General features: G+C 48.0%; 1 protein-coding gene across 4 annotated transcripts in view; it reads right to left on the reverse strand.

Moving 5' to 3' along the window:
- TMEM131L (transmembrane 131 like) overlaps positions 1-26,081 on the reverse strand; it is a 163,809-nt gene that overhangs the window by 3,475 nt on the left and 134,253 nt on the right. Inside the window, exons 26-33 of one of the 4 annotated variants that reach the window (XM_060178926.1) lie at positions 16,752-16,900; positions 11,185-11,309; positions 7,653-7,822; positions 5,826-6,005; positions 3,879-3,957; positions 2,171-2,253; positions 873-993; positions 592-686 (exon numbers count right to left, since the gene is read on the reverse strand). In XM_060178926.1, the coding sequence (XP_060034909.1) occupies positions 592-686; positions 873-993; positions 2,171-2,253; positions 3,879-3,957; positions 5,826-6,005; positions 7,653-7,822; positions 11,185-11,309; positions 16,752-16,900 (1,002 nt within the window). Of the gene's footprint in view, positions 1-591; positions 687-872; positions 994-2,170; positions 2,254-3,878; positions 3,958-5,825; positions 6,009-7,652; positions 7,823-11,184; positions 11,310-16,751; positions 16,901-26,081 lie in introns of those variants that run through there. The other 3 variants (XM_007529449.3, XM_060178925.1, XR_009546375.1) reach the window with 3 other exon arrangements.

Genomic DNA, 26,081 nt, shown 5'->3' on the forward strand with positions numbered 1-26,081 from the left:
GCCTGAGCCCTGCAGTTCCCACAACCTCCCTTGAGACTCCTTTCTGTGCCTCTGCAGTGCACCAGGGCAGAAAGGCGGGGACGCTATTTTGCAAGGGACTAACTAGCCAGCCCACTGAAGAACAGAAAACAAAAAAACCCAAGAGCAGGCTTTGGGTGGTGGTACACCTGGTAGAGTACACTCATTCCCATGTTCAAGTCCCTGGTGGCTCCTCCTGCGGGAGGGGGGGCTTCATAAACTGTGTGGCAGTGCTGTAGGCGTCCCTCTTTCTCTCCTCCTCCATTCCCATTTCTCTGTCTCTATCCAAAATCATTAATAATAATAACAACAACAACACTCCAAGAGCCTCGCCTCGCAACGGATAATCTATTGTACAAAGTTAGGTCCAAATGCAGCCAGTTCTACTAATAATAACTAACTAGTGAAGGGTGTGCACAGACACCGCAGGCACCCAGCATTCGGGGGCCCCTGGGGTCGTAAGAGGTCCACACACAGCAGGCTGCTCCATACGGCCGCCTCCCAAGGTGTTTCTCGAGGTGCCGCGACCTCCTGAGAAGTCAGCCTGGCGCTGAGTGGCTGGGTGACGCTCACCTTCGGGAAAGGCGCTGTAGTCGCCCAGATCCAGCGGGCAGTACACACCGGGGAACTGGCCTTCGCAGGCGGCCGCGTTCCAGTCGATGAAGCTGCTGAGGAAGCCAAGAGACCCGGGTTCAGGGAGAGATGGGAGGAAGTGGAGAGGACACCCAGCATCGACGCAAACCCCTCAGCTTTGGGAAAGCAAGCCCAGGCCTCAGCGCTTGTGGCACAAGGCCCAAAGGCAGTGAGGACGCCTAGTGGAGGAGGCCCCGGCAGGGAGAAGCAGGACACTGTACCTGTTGTGCACGGGGGCGGGCGTGGGCATGACCCCGGGCACGCCGTTGTCCAGGGCACAGTTGAAGCTGCTTGTCACACACAGGGGTGTGGAGGGCCACAGGTCTCCGGAGGTGTAAACACCTATGGGAACAAACAGGTCTCTCATTCAGATGAGCAGAGACAGTCAGCATGTGAGAGGAGGAGGAGGAGGAGGAGGAGGAGGAGGAAGAGGAGAATGGTGGTCCAGGAAGTGGTGCAGTGAATAAAGCACTGGACTTCAAGCATGAGGTCCTGAGTTCAATCCCTGGCACTACATGTACCAGAGAGATGTCTGGTTCTTTTTCTCTCTCTCTCCTTCTGTCCCTCTCATTAATAAAATAGAGAGAGAGAGAGAGGAAAAGAAGAAGGAGGAGGAGGAGAAGGAGGAGGAGGAAGGAGAGCATGACAGAGGCTGAGTACTGTCTTGACAGTGATTTTCAGGCCTGGGTGTGCCGCTCAGGAGAGTAAAGTGCATGCCCTCCACGCATGAGGCCCTGGGTTCGATCCCCAGCACCACACAGGAGCACTGAAGACAGCACTAAGGGAACTCTAGGGATGGTGGTGTGGCACCTTGGTGTCTCTCTCTCCCTCTGCTTCCAGAAAATGCTAACTAAAGCTTGAGGTGGGGAGGCAGTTCACTGCTGTGTACAGTCGAGGTCCTGGGCCCTTTCACCAACATGGCACTTATAGGGGAGGACACACCGTGATTTTAAGACACGGGCAAGCTGAAGGCCAGGGTTGGGGTGGGGGGCAGTGAAGACCTGATGGACAGATGGGTATAAGGGGGAGTTGAAAGGGTTATACACAGGCACTGGACACACAGGGGGAAGGTGACTGGTGGCCTTAGCACAGCCCAGGCAGGGGGTGGCCAACGGGCTCAGGGAACAAGGACGGAGCCAGGTCTGTGGGCCACTTGGGACTCGGGCATTTATAGAGCCCTTTGGTGCTGACCACGGTCCTCCCACGGAGGTGATGGGCATTGAACCTAGGGCCCTGCACATGGTAAGGCTTGCGTGTTAGCCACTGAGCTAACTCCCAGGCCCGTGAACGTGGGTGTCTGTGGATCAGACCGGAAGATGCTGGGGAGGGCAGCTGCTTAAGGGCCTCGTGCTTCCATCTACTTCACAGGCTGCGTCCTTCCTGCTCAGTGGGGACAGCGGAAGTCGGGGCACCTTTCCCACAAACAGCTTTATGAAGGGCCCTGGCCACCCACACGCTGGCCCCTGGCTGCCCCTGCAAAGCCTAGCACTCATGCGCACAATGCACGAGCTTGGCTCACCTTTATCTTCCTCGGAACCCAGTGTCCCCGTGGGCAGGATGGGGCAGGGCGGCTCTGCGTACCCTGAGAGGCTGCTCATGTCTCTGTGGAGAAAGGAAGAACTGAGATGCTGCTGGCTCTCCACCAAACAGAGACACGAGCATTGTGCAGCCAACTGGTGGGTTTCCTCCTTGAACTCTTTTACCAATAGGCTCACAGCCTGAAAAGGGTCATGGAAGAGTATGTTCCCAAGATGCAACAGGGAGCTGAGTGGGAAGTGGAGGACCTTGTCAAGCACACACATTACCCTAGATCCAGCAAAGTCTTTTTTTTATTTTTTGCAGTAGGGTGAGGACAGGTGTTGTACGTGCAAATTTCATCACTTTGGAAATCGCTTTTTATTCAGAGACAGAGAGAAAGAAAACGCAGCACTGGAGCTTCCCTTGGTGACAAGGCACCTCTCATGTGGTGCTGGGGCTCCAACCACAGCTGCACACATGGCAAGCACGTGTCCTTCCCAGCCAACTGTCTCTCCAGCCCTTACAAGTCTTACTTAATGAACAGTAAAACAGCGTGAGCTCCAGGGACTCCAGAGACCTTACTTAGTCCCTGGTTCACCTTCTAGAACCCCGAACAGAAATGATGGAAACACTGCTTCCCAGTGCCCTAGAGCTCCAGCTGAGCGAGTCTCCTGAACGAAGGGACCGTTTCAACCTGACAAGCACCTTCTGTCCACTCAACTCATGGCTGATGCCTGGGCGCCAGGAGTCCGTCCCTCGCTCTGAGAGCCCTGCCTGCCTCCCTCACGTGCTGAAAGGCTGGTTTACTCTGGCCTGAGTTGCAGGAGCCATCCCCCAGGGGGGCAGCAAAGCTGTGACTGTCACCTCCCTAGGTTTCTGCAAAGTGCCCTAAACTTTCAGGGCTCTGTTTTACTCCACGCAAGGGACAGATGATTCCTTCTTACAATTTTCTTTTTGGCAGAGCTAGGGTCTCAGGTATGTTGCTGTGATTTCATTGTTCCTGATATGCTAGCTCAGATAGACAGAAAGAAGACAGAGAAGGGGGGAGGGAGGGAGAGTACCAGAGCTTGCTGTGTTGCCATAGCATCTCCCATGTCGGTGTCATGGCTTGAACTTGGGGTGTGTCCAATGGCAAGGCACAGCCCTACCGGTGAACTAGCTCTCTGGCCTGTTCCCCCGACCCCAAGCTTCGGTGCTGTGGTCTCTCTCTCCCCCTCTGCCTCTATCTAAAAACAAAACAAAATGATGGTCTATTCTTTCTACTTTTACAAAGAAGGCATTTCCCCAAATGGTTCCTTTTCTTTTTGGGTATCATCTTTATTTATTTATTGGACAGAGTCAGCCAGAAGTCGAGAGGGAAGGGGGTGATAGAGAGGGAGACAGAGAGACACCTGAAACGCTGCTTTACCACTTGCAAAGCTTTCCTCCTACAGGTGGGGATCAGGGACTCGAACCCAGGTCCTTGCACATTGTAACGTGCACTCAACCAGGTGTGTCACCATACAGCTTCCCAAGTAGTTCCTTCTCTATGAGGACCACTGTGTCAAGTATACTTGGAAAGACCACCACTTCTGAGTCACCAGTAAAAGCAGATTTTATTTTCTTGAATCTTTGAGAACTATTAACGCGCAGAAGCAGTGTGACAGAAGACACTGACAGCAACAGCAGCGCCTGAAACCCTGTGTCGAGGCCAGGAATAGGAGACTTACCTGGGGTGGCAGAGGCTGAATGGGATATTCAAGGACATGTATGTCTTCGAAGCAAAGTCATCCTGTGTGGCGCTGTCTCCTGCATAAAAACAGAATAGGACGCGCTCTTACAGGTGCTATTCAACTGTCCTAGGTACCAAAATGCAGGCTGGGCATCGTAATCAATCAGATCTATTTGTCAAGTGTGTGATACTTACAGATTCAGGTTATTATTATTATTTATGCCTCCAGGGTTATTGCTGAGACTTGGTGCCTACACTACGAATCCACTGCTCCTGGAGGCCAGTTTTCCCATTTTTGTTGTTGTCAGATAGGACAGAGAGAAGGTGAGAGGGGAGGGGAAGACAGAGAGGGGGAAAGAAAGATAGACACCTGCAGACCTGCTTCACCGCTTGTGAAGTGACACCCCTGCAGGTGGGGAGCCAGAGGCTCGAACCAGGATCCTTGCACCAGTCCTTATGCTTCATACTATGTGCACTTTACCCAGTTCGCTACCACCGAGCCCCGTTATTATTTTTTTAAAAAAAAAAAAACATTATTATTTTTAACCAGAGCACTGCTGAGCTCTGGTTTATGGTTTATGAAGGTGCTAGAGATTGAACCTGGGACTTTACAGACTCGGGCATGGCGGCAATTTTTCATAATCAGTATGCTGTCTCCCAGCGTTTCTAAAGACTGATTTTATTTCAGAAGAGACGGGGCTCAAGAAGTCCTTGGGCTCTTGGTGGCAGTGGTGGCATCACAATGTGAATGTCCTTGATGCCACTCACTGTAAAATAGCTAAAAAAAAAAACACCAAAACCTTGTCAGTGGGTCCTCTGGCATTGTGCCATGTCTAGCTCCCCAGCCCCGAGAGGGTAAATTTTGTGCTTGTGTATATTTTGTTGCAATAGGAAAATACACAAGTGGGGGGGGGGGAATGGAATGGAGCATTACTACTCTGCAGTCCAAAAAGATGACATTGTGTCCTTTGGGACAAAATGGATGGAGAACTGGAGGTGATTATGCTTACAGAAATAAGTCAAAAGATGAAAGACAACTACCAGATGGCTTCATTCCTATGTGGAAACCAGAGAACTTGTGCATGTGGACACACACACACACACACACACACACACACACACACGTAAACAAAACTGTCTCTATAGCAGTTATGGGTTGGAGGTTGGGGGCACAGGATTCTGAAGGAGGGTGTGGTGTGGAACTATACCCTGTAATCTTATAATCTTGTAAACCATTATTCAATTATTAATTTAAAAATTTTAAAGGGACTGGTGAAATAGCTCACTTAGACGTGTGTGTGGCCCAGGTTCAAAGCTGGCCCTGTCAGTTTGAAGTTTCTGTGCTGCTTCTCTCTCTCTCTGTCTCTCTCTCCTTAAAAAAACGAGGAAGCAGGTGCCAGGTGGTAGCATAGTGGGCTAAGTGCACATGGCGCGCAGCACAAGGACAGGCGTAAGGATTCCGGTTCGAGCCCCTGGATCCCCACATGCAGGGGGGGTTGCTTCACAGGCGGTGAAGCAGGTCTGCAGATATCTTTCTCTCCCCGTCTTCCCGTCCTCTCTCAATTTCTCTCTATCCTATCCAACAATAACAACAGCAACAGCAACAATAACAATAACAACAACAATGATAAACAACAAGGGCAACCAAAGGGAAAAAATAGCCTCCAAGAGCAGTGGATTAGTGGTGCAGGCACTGAGCCCCAGCAATAACCCTGGAGGCAAACACACACACACACACACACACACACACACACACACACACACACACGCTCAATGAATTGTCTCAGAGTCAGGCACCAAAAGTGACAACGATAGAAAGGGAAGGAGGGTGGGAGGAAAGAAAAGAAATGGAAGGGGGTTCCAATCCAATGCCAAGGACATGCTCACACCACAGCACCATCTGGCTCTGGGCTGAGTGGAAACCGCTGGGTGGCTGGGGACTCACCAGCTGGCAGGAAGTGCTGGGCTCCAGCCGCCGCCTTCTTGTCGCCATCGGAGCTGCTGCTGCTCCAGCTGCCCCAGCTGCCCCTGCTGGCTCGCACGCTGCCCGAGGAGCTGCCGCAGTCGGAGCTGGAGTCGGAGCAGGCCTTCTCGGAGCTCGGCTTCCCAGACTCCGCGCACGGTGCTTCTGCAGGGAGGGAGAGAAGGCAGGGCTCGCTCATGGGGCCCCAGCTGACTCCGGGTCTGTCTGGAGCAAGCACCCCTTGGCCCACCAGCCAGCTGCATGAGGGCACCGGAGAGTGGTCAGATGTTGGGACGGGACAGGACTGTTGAAGACGTTTGCTGATCCCAGAGTTCTTGGGATTTGTTGTTAGAAATTCTACTGATTTGGGGGTTGGGTGGTAGCGCAGCAGGCAAAGCGCACCTGGCGCAAAGCGCAAGGACCGGTGTTAAGGATCCTGGTTTGAGTCCCCAGCTCCCCACCTGCAGGGAAGTCGCTTCACAGGCAGTGAAGCAGGTCTGCAGGTGTCTGTCTTTCTCTCCCCCTCTGTCTCCCCTCCTTTCTTGATTTCTCTCTGTCCTATCCAACAACTACATCATCAACAATAATAACCAAAACAAGGCTAAAACAACAAAGGCAATAAAAGGGGGAAAAAACAGCCTCCAGGAGCAGTGGATTCATGGTGCAGGCACCAAGTCCAGCAATAACCCTGGAGGCAAAAATAAATAAATAAATAAATAAAAACCAGAAGAAATTCTACTGATTCTACCTAAAGCCTCCATAGTTACACACGCCTGGTTGATTATTAACAGGTGTATTCCTCTGTCTAAGAATGATTATTAACAGGTGTGTTCCCCTAAGAATCCCACGTGGTGGGACCAGGTGGTGGTGCACCTGGCTGAGTGCATATGCTACGATGCCTAGGACATGGGTTCAAGCCCCCACGGTCGCCACCTGCAGGGGGAAAACTTTACAAGTGATGAAGCAGTATTGCAGGTTTCTCTCTGTCTCTCTCTGTCCCCCACTTCCCTCTCAATTTCTAAGAGTCTCTACCCAATAAATATAGTTAAAAAAAATAAAATTAGTAGCCCACAAGGCCTTGTGATTATGCAAAATGCGTATCTGTAACTCTGACCTTTGGCTCCTTCCCTGAAGGGTTTGGGGTCTGTGCAAAGAGTGACCTGGATACTTCTCGAGGGATCAGAGATTTGCACCTGACAAATGACCTTCAGACAAAGACTGTTGCCACCAAGGTTTAACACATTCTCGATGTCTCCCACACCTCAAAAGTCATTTGTGCCTTGGCAATTGCTCCTGGATTCTGTTTCACCTAAAAGCATTATTATTTTTATTTTGTTTATTTTAATGAGAAAGAGTAGATACAGAGGGGAAGATACCGAGAGAGAAAGAGACCACTGAGAGAACAAAAGAGAGCAAAGAGAGAACATTGGTCAGCCCTGGCTTATGGCGGGGCTGGGGACTGAACCTGGGACTTCAGAGCCTTGGGCTTGAAAGGCTTTTGCAGAACCATTATGCTGTCTTCCCAGCTCAAAGCATTTCTGATCTTCCTGTCTCTTTCGATGTGGTGTGATTTTATTAATAAGACGCTCTGCCGGGAGTTCGGACCACAGCACACGACATTCTCCCATCTCTGGGTGTTCAGGTGCTGCTCCTCCAGACTCTTCAGGTAACTAACTGTATGGTGACTGAAGGCATTTTCTCTCAAGCGAATAAGCCACGGGAACTTGAGCTCTGCCCCAGGCTCTAGTGCGTGTGCCACCCTGCATGCCGAGTCCCATCAGGATGCCGCTTTCGGGCACCAGCACGTACCTGCCTCTCCTGGGGGCGGCGCAGGGCAGCTGCTTTCCGCCCCGGCACTGGCTTTCCCTGTCCCCCCAGGGCTCTCCTGAGGGCACCAGTTCCTCCCCTCACTGTCGCTGCTGGGCTCCGACCTCTCGAAGTCACTCCCCGCAAGCTTTGGCTCAGTCTGCTCGGGAGGCCTGCAAGAGTCACACAGAAGTCACAGGCTCATGCTGTCATACACACACGTCCCAGGAGACCTGCCAGAGGTTAATGCTGCACCCGGGACGGCTGGGACGGCTGCCTTTTGGGGCGCTGTGAGAAGACTGTCATCGAGGGAGGGGTGGCGTCAGGACGTCAGGCAGTCTGGCAGGTAGAGCAAGTAACTTGTAAGCAGGAGGCCCCCAAGTACAAAACCTGGCATTGTCTATGTCAGAGTGATGCCCTGGCTCCATTTGTCTTCCTGCTCTTGTGAATAAATGAATCTTACAAAGAAAGAAAGAGGGTGCGTGGTAGCACAGCAGGTTAAGCATACATAGTGCAAAGTGCAAGGACCGGCATAAGGATCCCGGTTCCAGCTACCGGCTCCCCACCTGCAGGGGGGTCTCTTCATAGGCGGTGAAGCAGGTCTGCAGGTGTCTATCTTTATCTCCCCCTCTCTGTCTTCCCCTCCTCTCTCCATTTCTCTCTATCCTATCCAACAACAATGACAGTAATAATAACAACAACGATAAACAACAAGAGCAACAAAATGGCCTCCAGAAACAGGCAACATAACCCTGGAGCCCCCACCCCCCCAAAAAAAAAAGAAGAAAGAGAGGAAAGGAGTAGAGAGGGAAGGGGAGGGGAGGGGAGGGGAGAGAAAGGGAAGGAAGGGGAGGGGAAAGAAATGGCACTATTGTAGACTCAGGGAGCGTCCCCAAGCTCCCTTATGCCCCTGCCCTCCCACAGTGAGGGGAGTGTAGCCCCTCCCCCAGGGCCACCAGGAGTGGCAGGTCCAGAACCAGAGCTCAGGGCCTGTGTCAGTGATGCTGTGCGACACGGCTCTCAGCAGCTGCTCCTGCTCCTTGGCATCTAGATGCAGGCACAAAGTGCTCTCCTTTCAGTCTTACTTCAGAGACGGGCAGTGGCACACCTGGTAAAGTGCACAAGTCACCACACGCAGAGACCCAGGTTCAAGACCCACCCCTCCCCACCTGCGGGGATGGGGAGCATTTTCGTGAGTGCTGGAGCAGTGCTGCACACTGTCTCCCCTTCTCTCTCCCTCTCTCACCTTATCGTGAAGAAAAGGGGAGGGGGGCACCGGGAGCAGAGGGCTCATTATATGGACACTGACCCAGCAATAACCCTAGAAAATGAAAAAATTAAAAAAAAAAATTTCCCCTTCATTACTTCACTGAGCAAATATTTTTTGAGTGGTTACCGTGTGCCAAGTGCTATTCTGAAAGGTTTAGTATCTCCTAAGAAAATAAAAATTCCTCCCCGAAGAGTTCACAGCCCAACACCAATCTCTCTCATGAGACCCATCATTCCTGGGGGACAAAAGGCAACACAGAAATTGAGGGGGGGGGTTGTCAATGTCCCCATGCAGCAGAGTGGGCGCCTCCCCATGAGCTGAAGATGTAGTTACTAGAAGGAAAAGAAAACGAAGGAAAAAAAAAATGGACAGAACCCTGTCTCAAAGCCTCACTGAGTTCTTGAGGAAGCAGCGGTGGGGAGGGGCTGCCTTGGAAGAGACACAGTCCGATGGCTGGGGCTGTGAGAGCGCCCTCTATAGGCGGCTGGTGTGGGCATCAGGGAGCTGGGCCTGACTGACTTCAATGAGGGGGGCCTGGAAGGAGGTGCCTGCAGTGCAGGAGATGGGGGTCACCTGCATCCCAGGAACTGGAGAGGAAGAGCATAGGGGCAGCACCTGCCGGGGTCTCTGGGCTCGTGCGCACAGGGAGTGGCAGGAAGTCGCCCTAGGCAACCCAAACGCCGAGGGCACAGCACTGGGCACAGATGGGTCAGAGTGTGAACACACCACTGACCTGCTGGGAATGATCACCCCTATGAAAAATCCACAGAGCATCAGAGACTAGGCTGACTGACAAGGCAGGCAAGGAGGTGCTCCCTCCCTCCCTGCGGAGAATCCAGGGCGCAGAGAGGCACGCTGCACACACCAAGCCAAGACTGCAGCTATTGCCTAAGGGTCTGGGCTGGAAAAACCCACCCTCCCCCAGGCTTTCCAGGAGGCCCATGAGAGGGCAGGCTCTCTTTCAACGCCACGGACTCCAGAACACACACAGCAGGTCACGTCAAGCCGAGAACAGGGGGAGCAGCTGTGCCCTGTGGTTCTCCATAGAAACATGCACACTCTTGCCTGACCCAGGCACAGCAATGCCCCTGTCTGCAGGAGAGCTTCAGCGGCCTGTTCTTAAGACCTGCCACAGCTTTTTACCATTTGTATAAAACAAACATGGTCCCTGTAAGGTACTTTCCCCATTTCTTCTCCTGCATCTCTTTGGCTCATGTGTGCACTACTTCACTGCTCTGGACCAACTTTTACTATTTGTTTATTAATTCATTTATGTTTCACCAGAGCACCGTTTAATTCTGGTTTATTGTGGTGCAGAAGATTGAACCTGGGACCTCAGAGCTTCAGGCACGAGAGTCTCTTCACATAACCATTATGCTGTCTCCCTTCCCTCTGGGCTAACTTTTTAGAGAGAATGAGACAGAAAGACCACAGCACCAAAGCTTCTCCCAGTGCTAGGGGAGGGGCTCGAAAGTGGTCAGGCACATGGCAAAGCAGCTTCCTACAGATGAGCTGGCTCACTGGCCCTCTTTCAGGGATTTTTTTTTTTTTCTTCCAGAGTACTGTTCAGCTCTGGCTTATGGTCTTACAGGGGATAGAACCTGGGACTTTGGGAGCCTCAGGCATGAGAGTCCCTTTGCAAAATCGTTATGCTATCTACCCCCACTAGGAATTTTATTTTTTTCCCTTTTTTGTTGCCCTTGTTTTTTGCTGTATTTATTATTATTGTTGCTATTGCTGTTGTTGTTGGATAGGACAGAGAGAAATGGAGAGAGGAGGGGAAGACAGAGAGGGGGAGAGAAAGACAGACACCCACAGACCTGCTTCACCGCCTGTGAAGCGACTCCCCTGCAGGTGGGGAGCCGGGGGCTCGAACCGGGATCCTTAGGCCGGCCCTTGCGCTTCGTGGGCTTAACCCGCTGCGCTACCGCCCGACTCCCAGGAATTTTTTTTTTTAACAAAATAAATTAAACATAACCAAGACATGTTAACTTCAAGAACATACTTTTTTTTATCTTAAAATATAAATATTTAAACTATCAGACTGAGCAAAGGCAATAGCTAAGTGGCCCAGGAAATGGTACAGCACCTATGGCACTGGACACTTAAGCATGAGGTCCCAAGTTCAATTCCTGACCCTGCACCTGCTGGAGTGATGCTCTGATGCCCTTGTGCTCGCTCTCTCTCCCTCGCTCTCTCTCTCTCGCTCTCTGTCTCTCGCTCTCGCTCTCTCTCTCTGGCAAAAGGGCTGTAGAGAGAACGCACCGTGACACTTGAGTGGTTCCCCTTTTCTTGTTTTTCCGACAGGTTCGATTTTTATTCCAATTTAAATTTTGTAAGTTTCCTTCCTTCTTCTCCTGAAGCTTCTTCTTCCTGTATGAATCTTCTTGCTAAAGAGAGAAAGAAAACTTTCAGTGAAGGTTTAAATTGATGACAGATGAATAAAAGAGCTTCTCTATGTCATTCTCTCTCTCTCTTTCTCACTTCATTTCCCTACCCTCTTCAATCTTTGTAGTAGGGGGGAAAAAACAAATAAAACTGCCTATAAAATTCCTTGGGGGCTAAACAGGAAGAAAACAAAAAGTATCTGCTTCTTACAAATCACAGCTGGCTGTGTGAGCTTGAGCGGCAGCAAAGCCGGCAGCCTACACCTGTTCACTTGGAATGTGCGACTCGCATGAATTACACTGAGGAAAAACCAGAAGACCAGGCAGAAGCACAACTGGCAAGTGAGGTGTGTGTGTGTGTGTGTGTGTGTGTGTGTGTGTGTGTGTGTGTGTGTTACCATGTGTTTACAGATGAACTTGAGGAAGATAACCAGCTCTCCAACCTCTGTTCCGAGCAAGTTTAAGATTTTTGAGTAAATAAAGTAAGAGCATGCTTAAGATCCCCCCCCCCCCCAATGTGGTTCTGCAGAAAAAGGAAACAGAGTAAAACTTGGACTGGCTTTGATATATTATACCAAAGCAAAGGACTCTGGGAAAGAAGGGGCTGGGAGCTTTGGGGCCCTGCTGGTGGAAAAGGACCTAAGTTGGGGATGAGAGTGTTTTGCAGACATCTATCACAGTGAGATGAGACTGTGCCCATGTGTCAACAGCTGTACTGTAAACCAGTAAAGCCCTCCCTCAGTAAAACGAGTGAAAAGATGTGGTTCTGAAAAGTTAACTTTAGCATCAGTTACATATAGGCTGCATATCATTTATAAATATGTGATATATGTGAGGTGTGTGAATGTGAATCTTTTAAATTGATTTTTTCCTTTTTTAGAAAATACAACTTTATTTTTTAAAGATTTTATTTATTTATTGATGAGAAATAGGAGGATAGAGAGAAAGAACCAGACATCACTCTGGTACATGTATGTGCTGCCGGGACTTGAACTCAAGACCTCAGGCTTGAGTCAAGCACTTTATCCATTGCACCACCTCCCGGACCACTTTTTTTTCCTTTTTGAAATGTTACATATGGCCTCTCCTGGATATATATATATATCAGTCAAGACTTAAAAACAAAATAGCTCCCCATAGTGTGGTTTATGAAAAACAGAAGTCACAAACTTCCATATGCAGGTGTAGGGAAATGGTTTGGATTCCAAGTCAGCTAAATGCTAGAATGTCAGGGAACCACTGACAACCAAGTTCCCCATTAACTTCTAGCAAGAGACCATTTAGAATCATAAGAATGTGCCAAAGCTACATATACACAATAAGAAAGAGCCTTGGGTTGTTCACACACACACACACACACACACACACACACACACACACACACACACACACACACCTCTCCCTCCGGTCCACACGGCACATGGGAGGCCCTCCAACCCCGCGGAAGTCACCTCCTTACTCAAAGGCCGGAGAAGGCAAGAGGGATCCAGTAGGTTTCTAGGAGCCACCAGACTGGAAGCCCAAGGCCTGGGCTCTAAAGGGATTCACTCCAAGGGTTTACACCTGCCCCCTACCCAGACCCCACCCAGGTCACTAGGCTGTGGAGTCGACACATCTCGGAGCTGGACTGTACTTCAGGGCAGGGCAACGGGGAAGTTCTGAGCCCACAGGCAAGGCTGCCAAGCTTCGGCTCCTAATTTCAACATTTCCTCTACTCTGCATGCAGGGACTTCGTTTCTGGGATTCCACTGCCCCCAGCAACTTTTGGCAACAGTACTGCTCCACTGCTTAGGATGATGGCTCATGTGGCTGGGACCCAGGTCCTTGCACATGGTCAAGTGTGTGTTCAACTCAGTGTGCTATCTCCCGGCCCTTTGTTTATTTACTTAGTTGAGTGTTTGACAGCAGAGTCTTGCACAATTACACTGTTCTTCCTCTGTTAATTTCAGACAGAGACAGAGAGGGAGAGAGACGAGAGATACCACAACACAGCTCCTCCACCCACAGAACTTCCTCTGGAGCTGTGAGTGTGGTGCCTAGGGCTCGAACCGAGTCCTTGAATGTGGCAAGGCATGCACTCTGCTGACTGAGCTCTCTCCTGTTGCCTGTGGTGTCTGCACCATCAAGTTGTCTGTACTCACGCCTGGTGCGCACTACTTGTCATGGCTATGCCTCCTGTGTTGCTTTCATTTGACTTAAAACAAACACAAACAAACAACACCTCTCACTTGTTACATAATTGAAACAAAAGCCATGGGACATAAAGAAAGAAAAAAGGGGGGGGTAGGGGGTGGGGGGTGGTTGTTGGTGGTGGTGGTGGCGCACCTGGTTAAACACACACATTCCTGTGTGCAAGGACCCAGATTCGAGGCCCAGCTCCCCACCTGCAGGGGGGAAGCTTCACACGCTTTAAACATGTTTGAGGGTTTTTTTTTGTTTTGTTTTGTTTGCCTCCATGGTTATCACTGGGGCTCAGTATGAGCACTACAAATCCACTGTTCCTGGTGGCAATTTTTTCCGTTTTATTGCATAAGACAAGAGAGAAATTGAGAGGGGTGGGGGAGACAAGAGAGGGAAAGAGAAAGACAGACACCCGCAGATATGCTTCGTCACTTGTGAACAGCCCCTGCTGCAGGTGGGGAGCCGGGGGCTTGAGCCAGGATCCTTGCACTTAGTATCATGTGTGCTCAACCCAGTGTGCTGCCGCCCAGCTCCCACAAGTGTCTCTGTTTTATCAAATAAAGAAAAGGAAAAAATAAAAAGGAAACAATGGCCACCAAGAGCGGTGGATTTGCCATGTAGGCACCAAGCCCCAGCAATAAAACACATGTAAATAAACATAAAAACACTTCAGAAGGAATAACAGGAAGCATCCTAAACCCCACCACCCAGCTCACAATGGGGCCCCACCCACTGTCTTTGGCCTTGTTCTGAATGATTGCTCTGAACACATGGACCCATGGGGACGGCAGAGCATAAAAACCTGCGACACGAGGGCCACTCTAGCAAGGAACAGAACAGAAGCAGAAGCCGCAGTTTTATTTAAGTTGAACAGAAGCAACTGAAACAAAATCAGAGAGACTGCCAACATTTGAGTGATTGCTTCCTGTGCATGCAGACAGTAATTCCTTAAAGAGCCCACAAAAGTTAGGAGCCAGACAGGAAAAGAGCTTTTCTTCTTTTTGCTCTTGAAACTACAAGTTTCTCTTTTCCTCAGTCGTGGGCAGCTCTTTCCAAGAAAGACAAAACTTTCAACTTCTTTTAATCCTACTTCCCATGTTTACAACTTAGATGACTTTTTTTTTTTTTTGCCTCCAGGGTTATTGCTGGGACTTGGTGCTGACATTACAAATCCACTGCTTCTGTGGCCATCTTTTCCATTTTGTTGAGTAGGACAGAGAGAAACTGAGAGAGATGGGGAGATAGAGAGGGAGAGAGAAAGACAGACACCTGCAGACCTGCTTTGCAGCTTGTGGAGCGACTCCCTGCAGGTGGGAACCAGGGGCTTGAACCCAGCTCCTTGCACATTATAACATGGGCTCTTAATCAGGTGTGCCACTGATCCTCTCCTCCCCACCCCATTTCTTTCTTTTTCTTTCTTTCTTTCTTTTTTTTTCCTCCAGGGTTATTGCTGGGCTCGGTGCCTGCACCATGAATCCACAGCTCCTGGAGGCCATTTTTTCTCCCTTTTGTTGCCCTTGTTGTTGTAGCCTTGTTGTGGTTATTATTATTGCCATTGTTGATGACGTTTGTTGTTGGATAGGACAGAGAGAAATGGAGAGAGGAGGGGAAGACAGAGAGGAGGAGAGAAAGATAGACACCTGCAGACCTGCTTCACCGCCTGTGAAGCGACTCCCCTGCAGGTGGGGAGCCAGGGGCTTGAACCGGGATCCTTACGCTGGTCCCTGCGCTTTGCACCACATGCACTTAACCCACTGTGCCACCACCCGATCCCCTTCTTTATTTTTAATAACACACACATACACACATGAGCATTGCTCAGCTTTGGCTTATGGTGGTGCTAGGGATTGAGCCTGGGACTTTGGAGCCTCAGGCATGAAAGTTTCTTTGCAGAGCCACTATGCAATCTCCCTCACCCCCAACCAATTTTTAAGGATAAGATAATGTACTAGAATGAGGCTAAGAGATGTTACGGCTGATAAAAACAAACAAACAGACAAACAAAATCAGTGGGGCTGGGACACAGCTCATCCAGTAGAGCTCACACTCGCCTGTGTGTGAGGTCTTGGCCTGAAGCCCTGGCACCACATGGGAGCATTAAGGATGGCACAGACAGCACCTCATGGGTCACAGAGGGGTGCTGTAGTGCCTCCCTCTTTAAAAAAAAGAATTTGGGGGGTAGGGCGGTAGCGCAGCGGTTTAAGCACACACAGTGCAAAGCACAAGGACTGGCGTAAGCATCCTGGTTCAAGCCCCTGGCTTCTCACCTGCAGGGAGTCACTTCACCAGCAGTGAAGCAGGTCTGCAGGTGTCTTTCTCTCCCCCTCTCTGTCCTATCCAACAACAACATCAATAATAACAATAATAACTACCACAACAATAAAACAACAAGGGCAACAAAAGGGAAAAAGCCTCTAGGAGCAGTGGATTCGTGGTGCAGGCACTGAGCCCCAGCAATAAACCTAGAGGCATAAAAAAAAAAAAAAATTAGGGTTTGGAGGTTCAGAAACCCTGAGGGTTTATTCCCAGATGCTGCATTAAAAAAAAAGTTCTCATTTTTCCTCTAAGACTGGAATCTTCACTTGTCTTCTGAGTGAGCTGCTCCTTTCTTTTTTTTTTTTTTGCGCTATAGTACCAGATATAGTAGATTTGCATCTCTGAATGCTTTCTTCTCCCACTGTGCTTGTGTTAAGATAGCTCTGTTCTCAAGTTACAGAGGTCATGTCTCTCCAACCCCTTCCCCACGTTTACTGGGGCCTGCTGGCTTTTCCTTGAGACAGACAGCTGGGTTCTACTTTCTAGATGCTGTTCGCCTGAGCCTCACTGGTGGGAACAGAAGGAGATAGCGAAATAGTGCGACTCCTCAGCTCTCTAGTGTGAGGTTCAGCTGTACTAAGGCCCACTCACTTGAGCCAGAAAGACCCTCCTCTTTCAGATTCCGGCCTATGGAAGGGGTGTGGCTTGGCTTTCTACCATCTTTACCCAGGAATTAACACTTCTGTTTAATAACAGCTTCTCTCGAGAGGATAAGCTTAACTGATGTCATTAAAATATATTTTTTACCACCTAGCTGATGAGAAGATAAACGCAACTTCCTCAACAAATCAAAAGCACAGATGATCAGTATTGAATCAAATGCATAGCTGACCCAAGGGTATCTTTGAAAAGCATGAGAACGACATTAACACTTAGAATGTATTATTGCACTCTGAGGAGGAAAAATGGGTATTAAAAAAAACAAAACACTAAGGAAAACAGACAGACCTCAGCGGCAGGCGTGTCCTGCTTCTCTGAACATATGTCTTCTTTAGATGCTCTGTGACTCTTCTTCTCTGAGGAAGACTTTGTGTCGACCTTTTTCAAAGTTTCACAGCTGTCTGCTTCATTCCTGACAGGCACTTGCTGGTGAGCTCCTTCAATAAATAAAAACGATTCAATTTTTAGCTAGTTATTTCCACCCGAGCACTCCCTCCCACCCATAGTTAAATCAAACCTCTTTCTACACCAATCCAAGTGGATTTTAAGAGAAACTTGAAGATTAGTCTTGACATCCATGAAGCCCCGGAAATTTGGTTTGTTTACAGGTAAAAATACACTTACGTTAAAAGATTTTTACAATTAGTCTTTAAAAGATGTCAAGAGAATAAAGGGCAGAGGAGAGCACCATTATTTATAATATTTTTTAATATTTATTTATTCCCTTTCGATGTCCTTGTTGTTTTATTGTTGTAGTTATTATTGTTGTTATTGATGTCATCATTGTTGGATAGGACAGAGAGAAATGGAGAGAGATGGGGAAGACAGAGAAGGAGAGAGAAAGACACCTGCAGATCTGCTTCACCACTTGTGAAGCGACTCCCCTGCTGGTGGGGAGCCAGGGGCTCAAGCCGGGATCCTTAGGCCGGTCCTTGCGTTTCTTGCGTTTTGCACCACCTGCACTTAACCCGCTGCGCTACCACCCAACTCCCTATTCATAATATTTGGAAACAATCCCAACTGTGGTATGCAAGCAATGGAAAACCATTCACTCCTAAAAATAAATGACTCTTTGGACAATAGCATGAACATATTTTAAACCGCTGAACTGTATATTCAATCATGTTTAGGACAGAGAAGGACAGAAGGGATGAGATTCTGACACTGGCTATAACCTTGGATCAGTCTTGAAGACACTGTACTAAGTGAAGTAAGTCAGCTATGTCTCTACTTATTTGGGAAGCGCACAGTCCTCAAATTCATGGAAACCAAAAGTAGGTGGTAGTGAACAGGATATGAGGAGAAGGTACTTAGGCCATTGCTACTTAAGGGGCCCGGAGTGGGAAAAATTTTATCTGGGAAAATGAAGGTGCTCCAGAAATATAAGGATGGTTGTACAATAGTATGGCTGTATTAATGCCATGAATTTTATAATCAGAAATGAGAAACTTTATGTTACTCATATTTTACCACAATTTAAAAAAGAGAGAGAGAGAGACTGCTGTGGCAGAACAAACAGCTAAAAAGACTTGAGGTCTGCCTGTGCCTGAGTCCCCGTCGTCACCTCATGATCTAAGTCAGTCCCACAAATCTGCCTGAGTGTGTTTCTTTGGGTACAGAATGTGGACACCACCACCCTGCCTGCTTTAAGGATGAAGCTAGAGCAAGTCCTGATGGGAAGGGTCTCCATGCAGGCAGACATGGGAAGAGACACGGGAGCTGGGTCAGGACAGCTCACCCACAGGCCGCAGAGCAGCCAGATGGCAGACAATGCAGGGGAGGACACTCCACTGAGGACCTCATCTGCCCCATGTCTCCAAGAGATCTCCCCCACCAGACAAGAAAGTTAGATCAAGCCCCGCAATGGTAGCCCTCAGTGTTCTCTTACAAAGTATTTTTTAAAGCTTTGTTTAATTTGACAGGACAGAGAGAATTTGAGAGGGGAGGAAGGGAAAGAGAGAAAGAGAGAGAGAGAGAGAGAAAGAGAGAGAGACCAATCTGCTACACTGCTTCACTGCTTGTGAAGCTTCCCACCTACAGGTGGGGACCAGGGATTTGATCCTGGATCCTTGAGCACGCTGACATGTGCGCTCAACCAGGTGTGTCCCTACCTAGCCAGTGGCCTTGGTGGAGGAGAGGAGAATCGGACACCTATACCACTGCTTCACCATTTATGAGGCTTCCCCTCTGCAGTGGGTGACCTCCAGGAGCTTGACTCTGGACCTCTGAGCATGGTAATGTATGTGTTCTACCAGATACATCAAAGGGCCCCAGGATGCTGTTTATCACCTACTCGAGAGAATTTTAGCAGACACAAGACAGAGAGAAGTCAGAGGGGTGGTAGTCAGCATAATGGTTATGCAGAGAGATTCTCATGCCTGAGACTCCATAGCCCCAGGTTCAATCCCCAGTATCACCATAAGCCAGAGCTGAGCAGTGGTCTGCAAATAATAAAAACAATTTTTTAAAGGGGCAGGGAAGAAAAAAGTTAAAAAAAAAAAAAGGAGGGGTTGGGCAGTAGAGCAGCGGGTTAAGCACACATGGTGCAAAGCACAAGGACGGGCATAAGGATGCCAGTTCGAGCCCCCGGCTCCCCACCTGCAGAGGGAGTCGCTTCACAAGTGGTGAAGCAGGTCTGCAGGTGTCTATCTTTCTCTCCCCCTCTCTGTCTTCCCCATCTCTCTCCATTTCTCTCTGTCCTATCCAACAACAACGGCATCAATAATAATAACCACAACAACCTTAAACAACAAGGTCAAGAAAGGGGAAAAAAATTGAGAGAGAGAGAGAGAGAGAGAGAGAGAGAGAGAAGTCAAAGGCTCATTTCAATACCTGCAGCACTGGGGGCGGACCTGGGAACCTCAGGCATACAGTTCCAAAGCTCTATCAATTGAGCTGCCCCCGGCACTTTAAGATTAGGTCTCATACTTTTAGGAAAAGAGACTCCAGCTCAGAACTGTCCTGGGATGAGCACAGAAAGCTAATCTTCAGGCTGGACTCATGACACAAACTCAAACATCATGGGTCGGGGAGGTTCTGCTTTAAGAAGTCGATGGCAATCTAGAGTGAGCCTGGTCGTCCTGGAGAGTTTCCTTTACAATCAGCAGCTACTTCAACAGCAGTGTGGGTGCAGATTCCGAATCAAGGACAATCATTCCCCTGGAATCTCCATCCTTACAAGAAAGTCCCATCTATCTGGATGCTTAAAAATATCTTACTTGGTGGGAGTCAGGCAGTAGCGCAGTGGGTTAAGCGCACATGGCGCAAAGCGCAAGGACCAGCCTAAGGATCCCGGCTCAAGCCCCCGGCTCCCAACCTGCAGGGGAGTCACTTCAAAAGCGGTGAAGGCAGGTCTGCAGGTGTCTATCTTTCTCTCCTCCTCTCTGTCTTCCCCTCCTCTCTCCATTTCTCTCTGTCCTATCCAACAATGATGACATCAATAACAACAAGGGCAACAAAAGGGAATAAATAAATATTAAATATATATATATATATATATATATATATATATATATATATATATATATCTTACTTGGAAGACAACTGATTTACAATGTTCAGACTTTCTTCAAAACTATATCCCTGAGCTAAAAAGAACCCCAGCGGCTATTCTGTAGAACTACCATTACCCCCACTTCAACACTGAAAATCTCTCTTTTTTTTTTTTCTTCTTCCAGAAATGACCTTTGCAAGAAAAGAATCTGACAGGATGAATGAGTAAAGGAAATGGCTGAGAAAAAGGGAGAGAGGGCTCGTAACAGAAGAGGGACTCATGGAGGAAGACATCATTTTGGATTCTGGAAACCATCAGCAGGAAAGCAGATACAGTCATATAGTCAGTCCCCTCCAAAAATGTGTCCTTCCTCTCCTGGGGCTTTAATTCACAAGAAAATTGATTTCCTCCAGGCCAAGAATGCTGCATTAGAAAGTGTTAGTCATCAAAGTTCCTTAGCAAGGATCCAAGTTCAATATCCAAAATGAAGCCGCCCACAGAAAAGCAGTGAAGCACTGCCCCTTAACAAAACCGACGGGGATTTCTGTGTGGCCAGAGAGCCCCACGGGACAAGCAAGGACTTCATTCTATTAACAAGTTCTTCAGTGAGACTTGTTTTTGCTGTAGTTGTTATTGTTGTATGAGCTTTACCTCTCTGGCCTCACTTTTCAGACATGGGGAGAGAGAAACAGAGAGAAGAGAGAAGATAGAAGAGAGAGAGAGAGAGATGTCTGAATGTGCGCGCACACACACACACACCCCAAAGAACAGCATAACCACTACTGAAGTACTTCCTGTGGTATAGTGGGGGTTCAAACCTGTGCCCCATGCCTGGCAAAGCTGGTACCTTCCCGGGTGAACTATCTCACTGGCCTCCATTAAGTCTTTGAGAAATTCTAACACAATGCTATCAGACTCACCAAATCCTGCTTCAGGCTTAATCAGGTGGTGTATAGAAAATTTGTAGATCTTCAAAATATTAGTATTTGATTTTTAACATTTATTTATTTAGTTGATAGAAACAGATGGCAATCGGGAGAGGAGACAGAGAGGCGGAGAGAAAGAGAGACACCTGTAGCTCTGCTTCAGTGCTCACCTTGCAGGTGGAGACGAGGGGGCTTGAACCCAGGTCCTTGTGCATTATAATGTGTGTACACAACCAGGCGTGCCACACCCGGCCTGCTATTTGTCAGCAAGGGAAACCTTAAGAATTTTCTTCAGAGACAGCATACTGGCTATGCAAAGTGACTTTCATGCCTGAGGCTCTGAGGTCTTTGGTTCAGTCCTGAGCATCACCATAAGCCAGAGCTGAGCCCCTAGGGCTCTGGTCTCTTTCACTCACTAAAATAAACATTAAAAGTAAACAAATGAAATTTTTCTTCGATTATGAAGGTCAGATATTTAGGAGAGTCGGGCGGTAGCGCAGCGGGTTAAGCGCATGTGGCACAAAGCACAAGAGCCGGCATAAGGATCCCGGTTCGAGCCCCCGGCTCCCCACCTGCAGGGGAGTCGCTTCACAGGCGGTGAATAACAACAACGATAATAACTACGACAACAATGGAAAACAACAAGGGCAACAAATGGGAAAATAAATAAATATAAAAATTTTTAAATTTTATTTTATGTAATGTTACTTCCAAGGCTCAGGGAACTATTGCACTAACAAGTCTGCTGTTCTTTACATTATTACAAGCATAACGTGTTCAAACAATCTGCCAGCTACTCCTTCGTGCTGGTATGAAGGCCATTAATAGGTATCTTTAGTCATAATACTAACTCTATATTATTTTGGCCAGGAGACTTAAAAACACTAGCTCTGCAGCCAGGTGGTGGCACAACTGGTTGAGTGCATGTACTACAATGCGCAAGGACCCAAGTTCGAGCCCCCGGTCAGCACATGCAGGGGGAAAGCTTTACGAATGGTGAAGCAGGGATGCAGGTGTCTCTCTGTCTCTCTCCCTCTCTATCACCCCCACTCCCTCTTGATTGCTGGTTGTCTCTATCTAATAAATAAAGATAATAAAAAAATTTTTAAACTAGCTCTGAACATTTGAAAAGAGCTGTAGTCAATTTCCAGAGGTCATTTACATTAAACATAAAAATCATACTCTCATCAGATGGGACTCTGAAACATGTAAACAAAAGTTTGAAAAGCTTAGCTCTTTCACAGTTGTCTGATAGCCAAGAAACCTTGGTGCGAACACAGAGCCCACTCCCCCACCCCCAAATCTGATAATGGACTTCACGGCTGTGGGGGCATTTTTGTCTCAGGTTTGACGTTGGGGAAAGAAACCAAGAGTCTCACTCATACAGGACACTATTGCTGGGTGGTCTTCCCAGACCAAGTTTTCTTTATTTGAGAGAAAAAGAAGGATGAAGACATAGACTAGGAGAGACACCAACAGCACTCCTCCACCATCTGCAGGTCTTTCTAGGGGAAAATTTTAGTATTTATTTGCTACAGTCTCTCAGAAAAAGACAAAAAAAAAAAAAAAAAAAAAGTAGGACAGGGATGAGATACTTCTCATTCTTCACACAACACTGTGTTTCCTGAGAGGGACAATGGGCTCCCTTACATGTAGCCAGGTCTAAGAATATGTAATTGCCAACACTTTCTCCTCACATAGTAAGTTACACTCAGAAGAACGGAAGAAAATGCCCTAGTAAATGAGGAGGAGACATTTTCTTTGGGTGCCCAAAGAAGCTGTGATGAAGCAAGTACAGTATTCTCTCTGGAGGACTGACCAGGTAGAACACGGCAGACACACTTTACTGGCTTTACTGGAGGAGTGGGTGCTCCCCAATCTGGACCTAACCACCACCTGGCACCCCTGGGGTGCTCAGTCCAGCTCACAGGAGTGAGTCTGTTGTCTTCAGATCCAAGAAAGGAACTGAAGATGAGATGGTTCAGCTTTTTGCAAAATAACATGTTTTTCAAAATTAAAAAAAAAAACTATTGTATTTACTGTCAAATATAAAACATTAATTCCCCAATAAAGAAATTAAAAAAAAAAAAGAGGGCAGAGGGAGATAGCATAAAGGTGATGTAAAAAGATTTTCCTGGCTGAGGCTCCAAATTTCCAGGTTCAATCCCCTGGGCTTTCCCATAAGTCAGAGCTCAGCAGTACTGTGATATCTCTTTCTCCCTCTCCTCCAGGGTTATCACTTGGGATTGGTGCCTGCACTACAAACCCACTGCTCCTGTGGCCATTTTTTTCAATTTTTTGGATAGGACAGAGAGAAATTGAGAGGGAGGGAAAGATAAAGAGGGAGAAAGACACCTCCAGACTTGTTTCACTACTTGTGAAGAACTCCCTTATGGTTGGGGAGCCACGTGCTCGAACCAGGATCCTTGCACTTTTATGTGCACTTAATCTGGCCATGGCCCGGGCCCTTAATTTCTCTCTCTCTCTGTATCTCCCTCTCATTACAAAAAAACAAAAACAAACAAACAAAAAACACAACATATATTAAATTAAAAAGAACAAGAATGGACTTTTAGTGGTGAGCAATACAGACACAAGTTTTTTTTAACAATGGATGTCTGAAACTTCTATGATGTTATAATGTAATGCTGCTTCAAATTGACTAGTTTAATTTTTTTTTTTAAGAAGCAATGAGGATCAGGTGGTAACATACCTGTTACTACACTCAAAGATCAGGGTTCAATCCCCCCCATCTCCACCTGCAGTGAAGTGGTGCTGTAGGTATTTCTCTTATTCTACCCACCCATAAATATTTAAAAATTAAAAAACTATATGAAAATTTAAAAAGAAGCAATAATCCAAGTTGGAAATGGAAATGAGGAAAGGTCTTGGTTAGAGAGTTTTTTCATTCCTAAATGTCTTTATACTTCATGAATTACCAGCCACTTATATGCTGTCTGCCAAGTTATTACGTTTTCTCTAAGATTTGGCAGATGGCTCCAAACCCCCTCATTACTACCTCCTTGAAACCACATCCCCCTGCCTTCTTCAAGCCAGTTATCTTCCCCCATATTTTTCAGTCCTTTTTTTAAATTTTAAACTTCAATTTTATTTTAAACTTCAATTACTTTAAAATGTTTACATTTGTAAGTCGACAGCAGGTGGTGTTTACTGACTGCCCTGTCAGAAATCTTGCAGAGAAATGCTGATTCTGGGGAGAAGTCCAGGACTGGGAACTGGCATCTGTGAGTCTGTCAGTCTGTGAGTGGTGGGAAGCCAATGTTCCCTCATTGGCTCTTACTCAATCAGACCAGCCACCACCCTAATGCCACTAACCACGTTGGTGACCCAACCACAGAGCAAAAGCTTCTGTTGGGAAGGATTTATTTCCACAGAAAGCAGTGTAGAGACATTGATAAGTAGAGACATTGATAAGATGAAGGAAAGAGGGGGTCGGGTGGCAGTGCAGCAGGTTAAACACACATAGTGCAAAGCGTAAGGACCGACGACCGGCGTAAGGATCCAGGTTCGAGCCCCAGCTCCCCACCTACAGAAGGGGTCACTTCACAAGCAGTGAAGCAGGTCTGCAGGTGTCTGTCTCTCCCCCTCTGTCTTCCCCATCTCTCTCCATTTCTCTCTGTCCTATCCAACAACGACGACATCAATAACAACAACAACAACAACAACCACAACAATGATAAGACAACAAAGGGGAAAAAATAGCCTCCAGGAGCAGTGGGTTCATAGTACAGGCACCGAGCTCCAGCAATAACCCTGGAGGCAAAAAAAAAAAAAAAATATGAAGGAAAGACTCTGAGCAGGCCTGGCATCCAGGGTGAGAGAAGCAACACCCAGGACTACTACGCACTCCCACAGCAAAGGACTCACACCGGCTCAAGGGTGAATGCATGGTTTTTTCAGCTCAATTGCTGGCAGTAAACATTCAGCTTTATCTGAGGAAACAGCTCAGCTGGCAGAGTGAAGGAGGCTGCAGGCTTGATCCCGTGTTCGTGTACTGGAGTGGTGCTCTGACTTCTGTGTGCGTGTGTGAGTGTGTGCATGTGTGTGTGCGCGCATGCGTGTAGGGGGGGGCATGATGTGAACCAGTGATGCCTGGTTCTTCCTCTCTCTCCTCCTATCTTTCTCATAAATAAATAAATAAATATTTTTTAAAAAGCCAAGTATTGTGGGATGACTTCAAGCAGGAGTTCAAATTCTGGCCTGCACCAGCACCTGCTGCATTTCTGGTCCTCACTCCTCTACCCTTGGAGGTAGGACGCTACCCATCAGTCTGTCCGCAATGCCACAGCCAGTACAACATGCAGGCATATCAGTGGACACCAAAGACCACCAAGGACTACTTCTGGGGGGGCAGATCCTCTCCAGAGATTAAGATTTTAAGCCTCTATGAGGTCTGCCTCTTGCCAAATACTGCAGTCCAGTCTAAATGACCAAAAAAGAGGGGTGGGGCTTAGCCGGGTGGTACTAAGCGCACATGGCTCAGAGTGCAAGGACCTGTGCAAGTACCCCAGTTTAAGCCCCCGGCTCCCCACCTGCAGGGGAGTCGCTTCACAACTGGCGAAGCAGGTCTGCAGGTGTCTGTCTTTCTCTCCCACTCTCTAGCTTCCTGTCCTCTCTTGATTTCTCTCTGTCCTATCCAACAACAACAACAATGATAAACAAGGGCAACAAAAAGGGGGAAAAAATAGCCTCCAGGAGCAGTAGATTAATAGCTGCAGGTACTGCACCCCAACAATAACTCTGGAGGCAAAGTAAATAAATAAATAAATAAATAAATAAATAATAAAATAAATAAACTTTAAGAAAAAAAAAAGGAAAAACCCTGTAGGGGCAGGCAGATAACTCCCCCAGGAGGGCCTGCACCTTCCGTTGTATATGAGCCGGGGTCTAGTCCCGGTACCACCTGAGAGCACACCAGAGCTAGGGTGGGTGATGACACCCTCTCTCTCTGAAATGAAAAATGAAAAAAGTCAGCCTGGGAGTGGAAAACCTCACACGTGAGGTCCTGGTGACACCCACACACCCACCCAAACCAGTGGGAATGGGATGCTGTGCCCTCATCCAACCACCAAACCCTGGTCATTTAACACTTTCACAAGCATTTCCTAATCTGGGGCCTAGGGGAGTATTTGGGAGAGAAAGCAAGCAACAGGCTGCCCATCCACGTCACCAGAGAGC

This window comes from Erinaceus europaeus, chromosome 19 (genome assembly GCF_950295315.1).
Source record: "Erinaceus europaeus chromosome 19, mEriEur2.1, whole genome shotgun sequence".
Classification (NCBI taxonomy): domain Eukaryota; kingdom Metazoa; phylum Chordata; class Mammalia; order Eulipotyphla; family Erinaceidae; genus Erinaceus; species Erinaceus europaeus.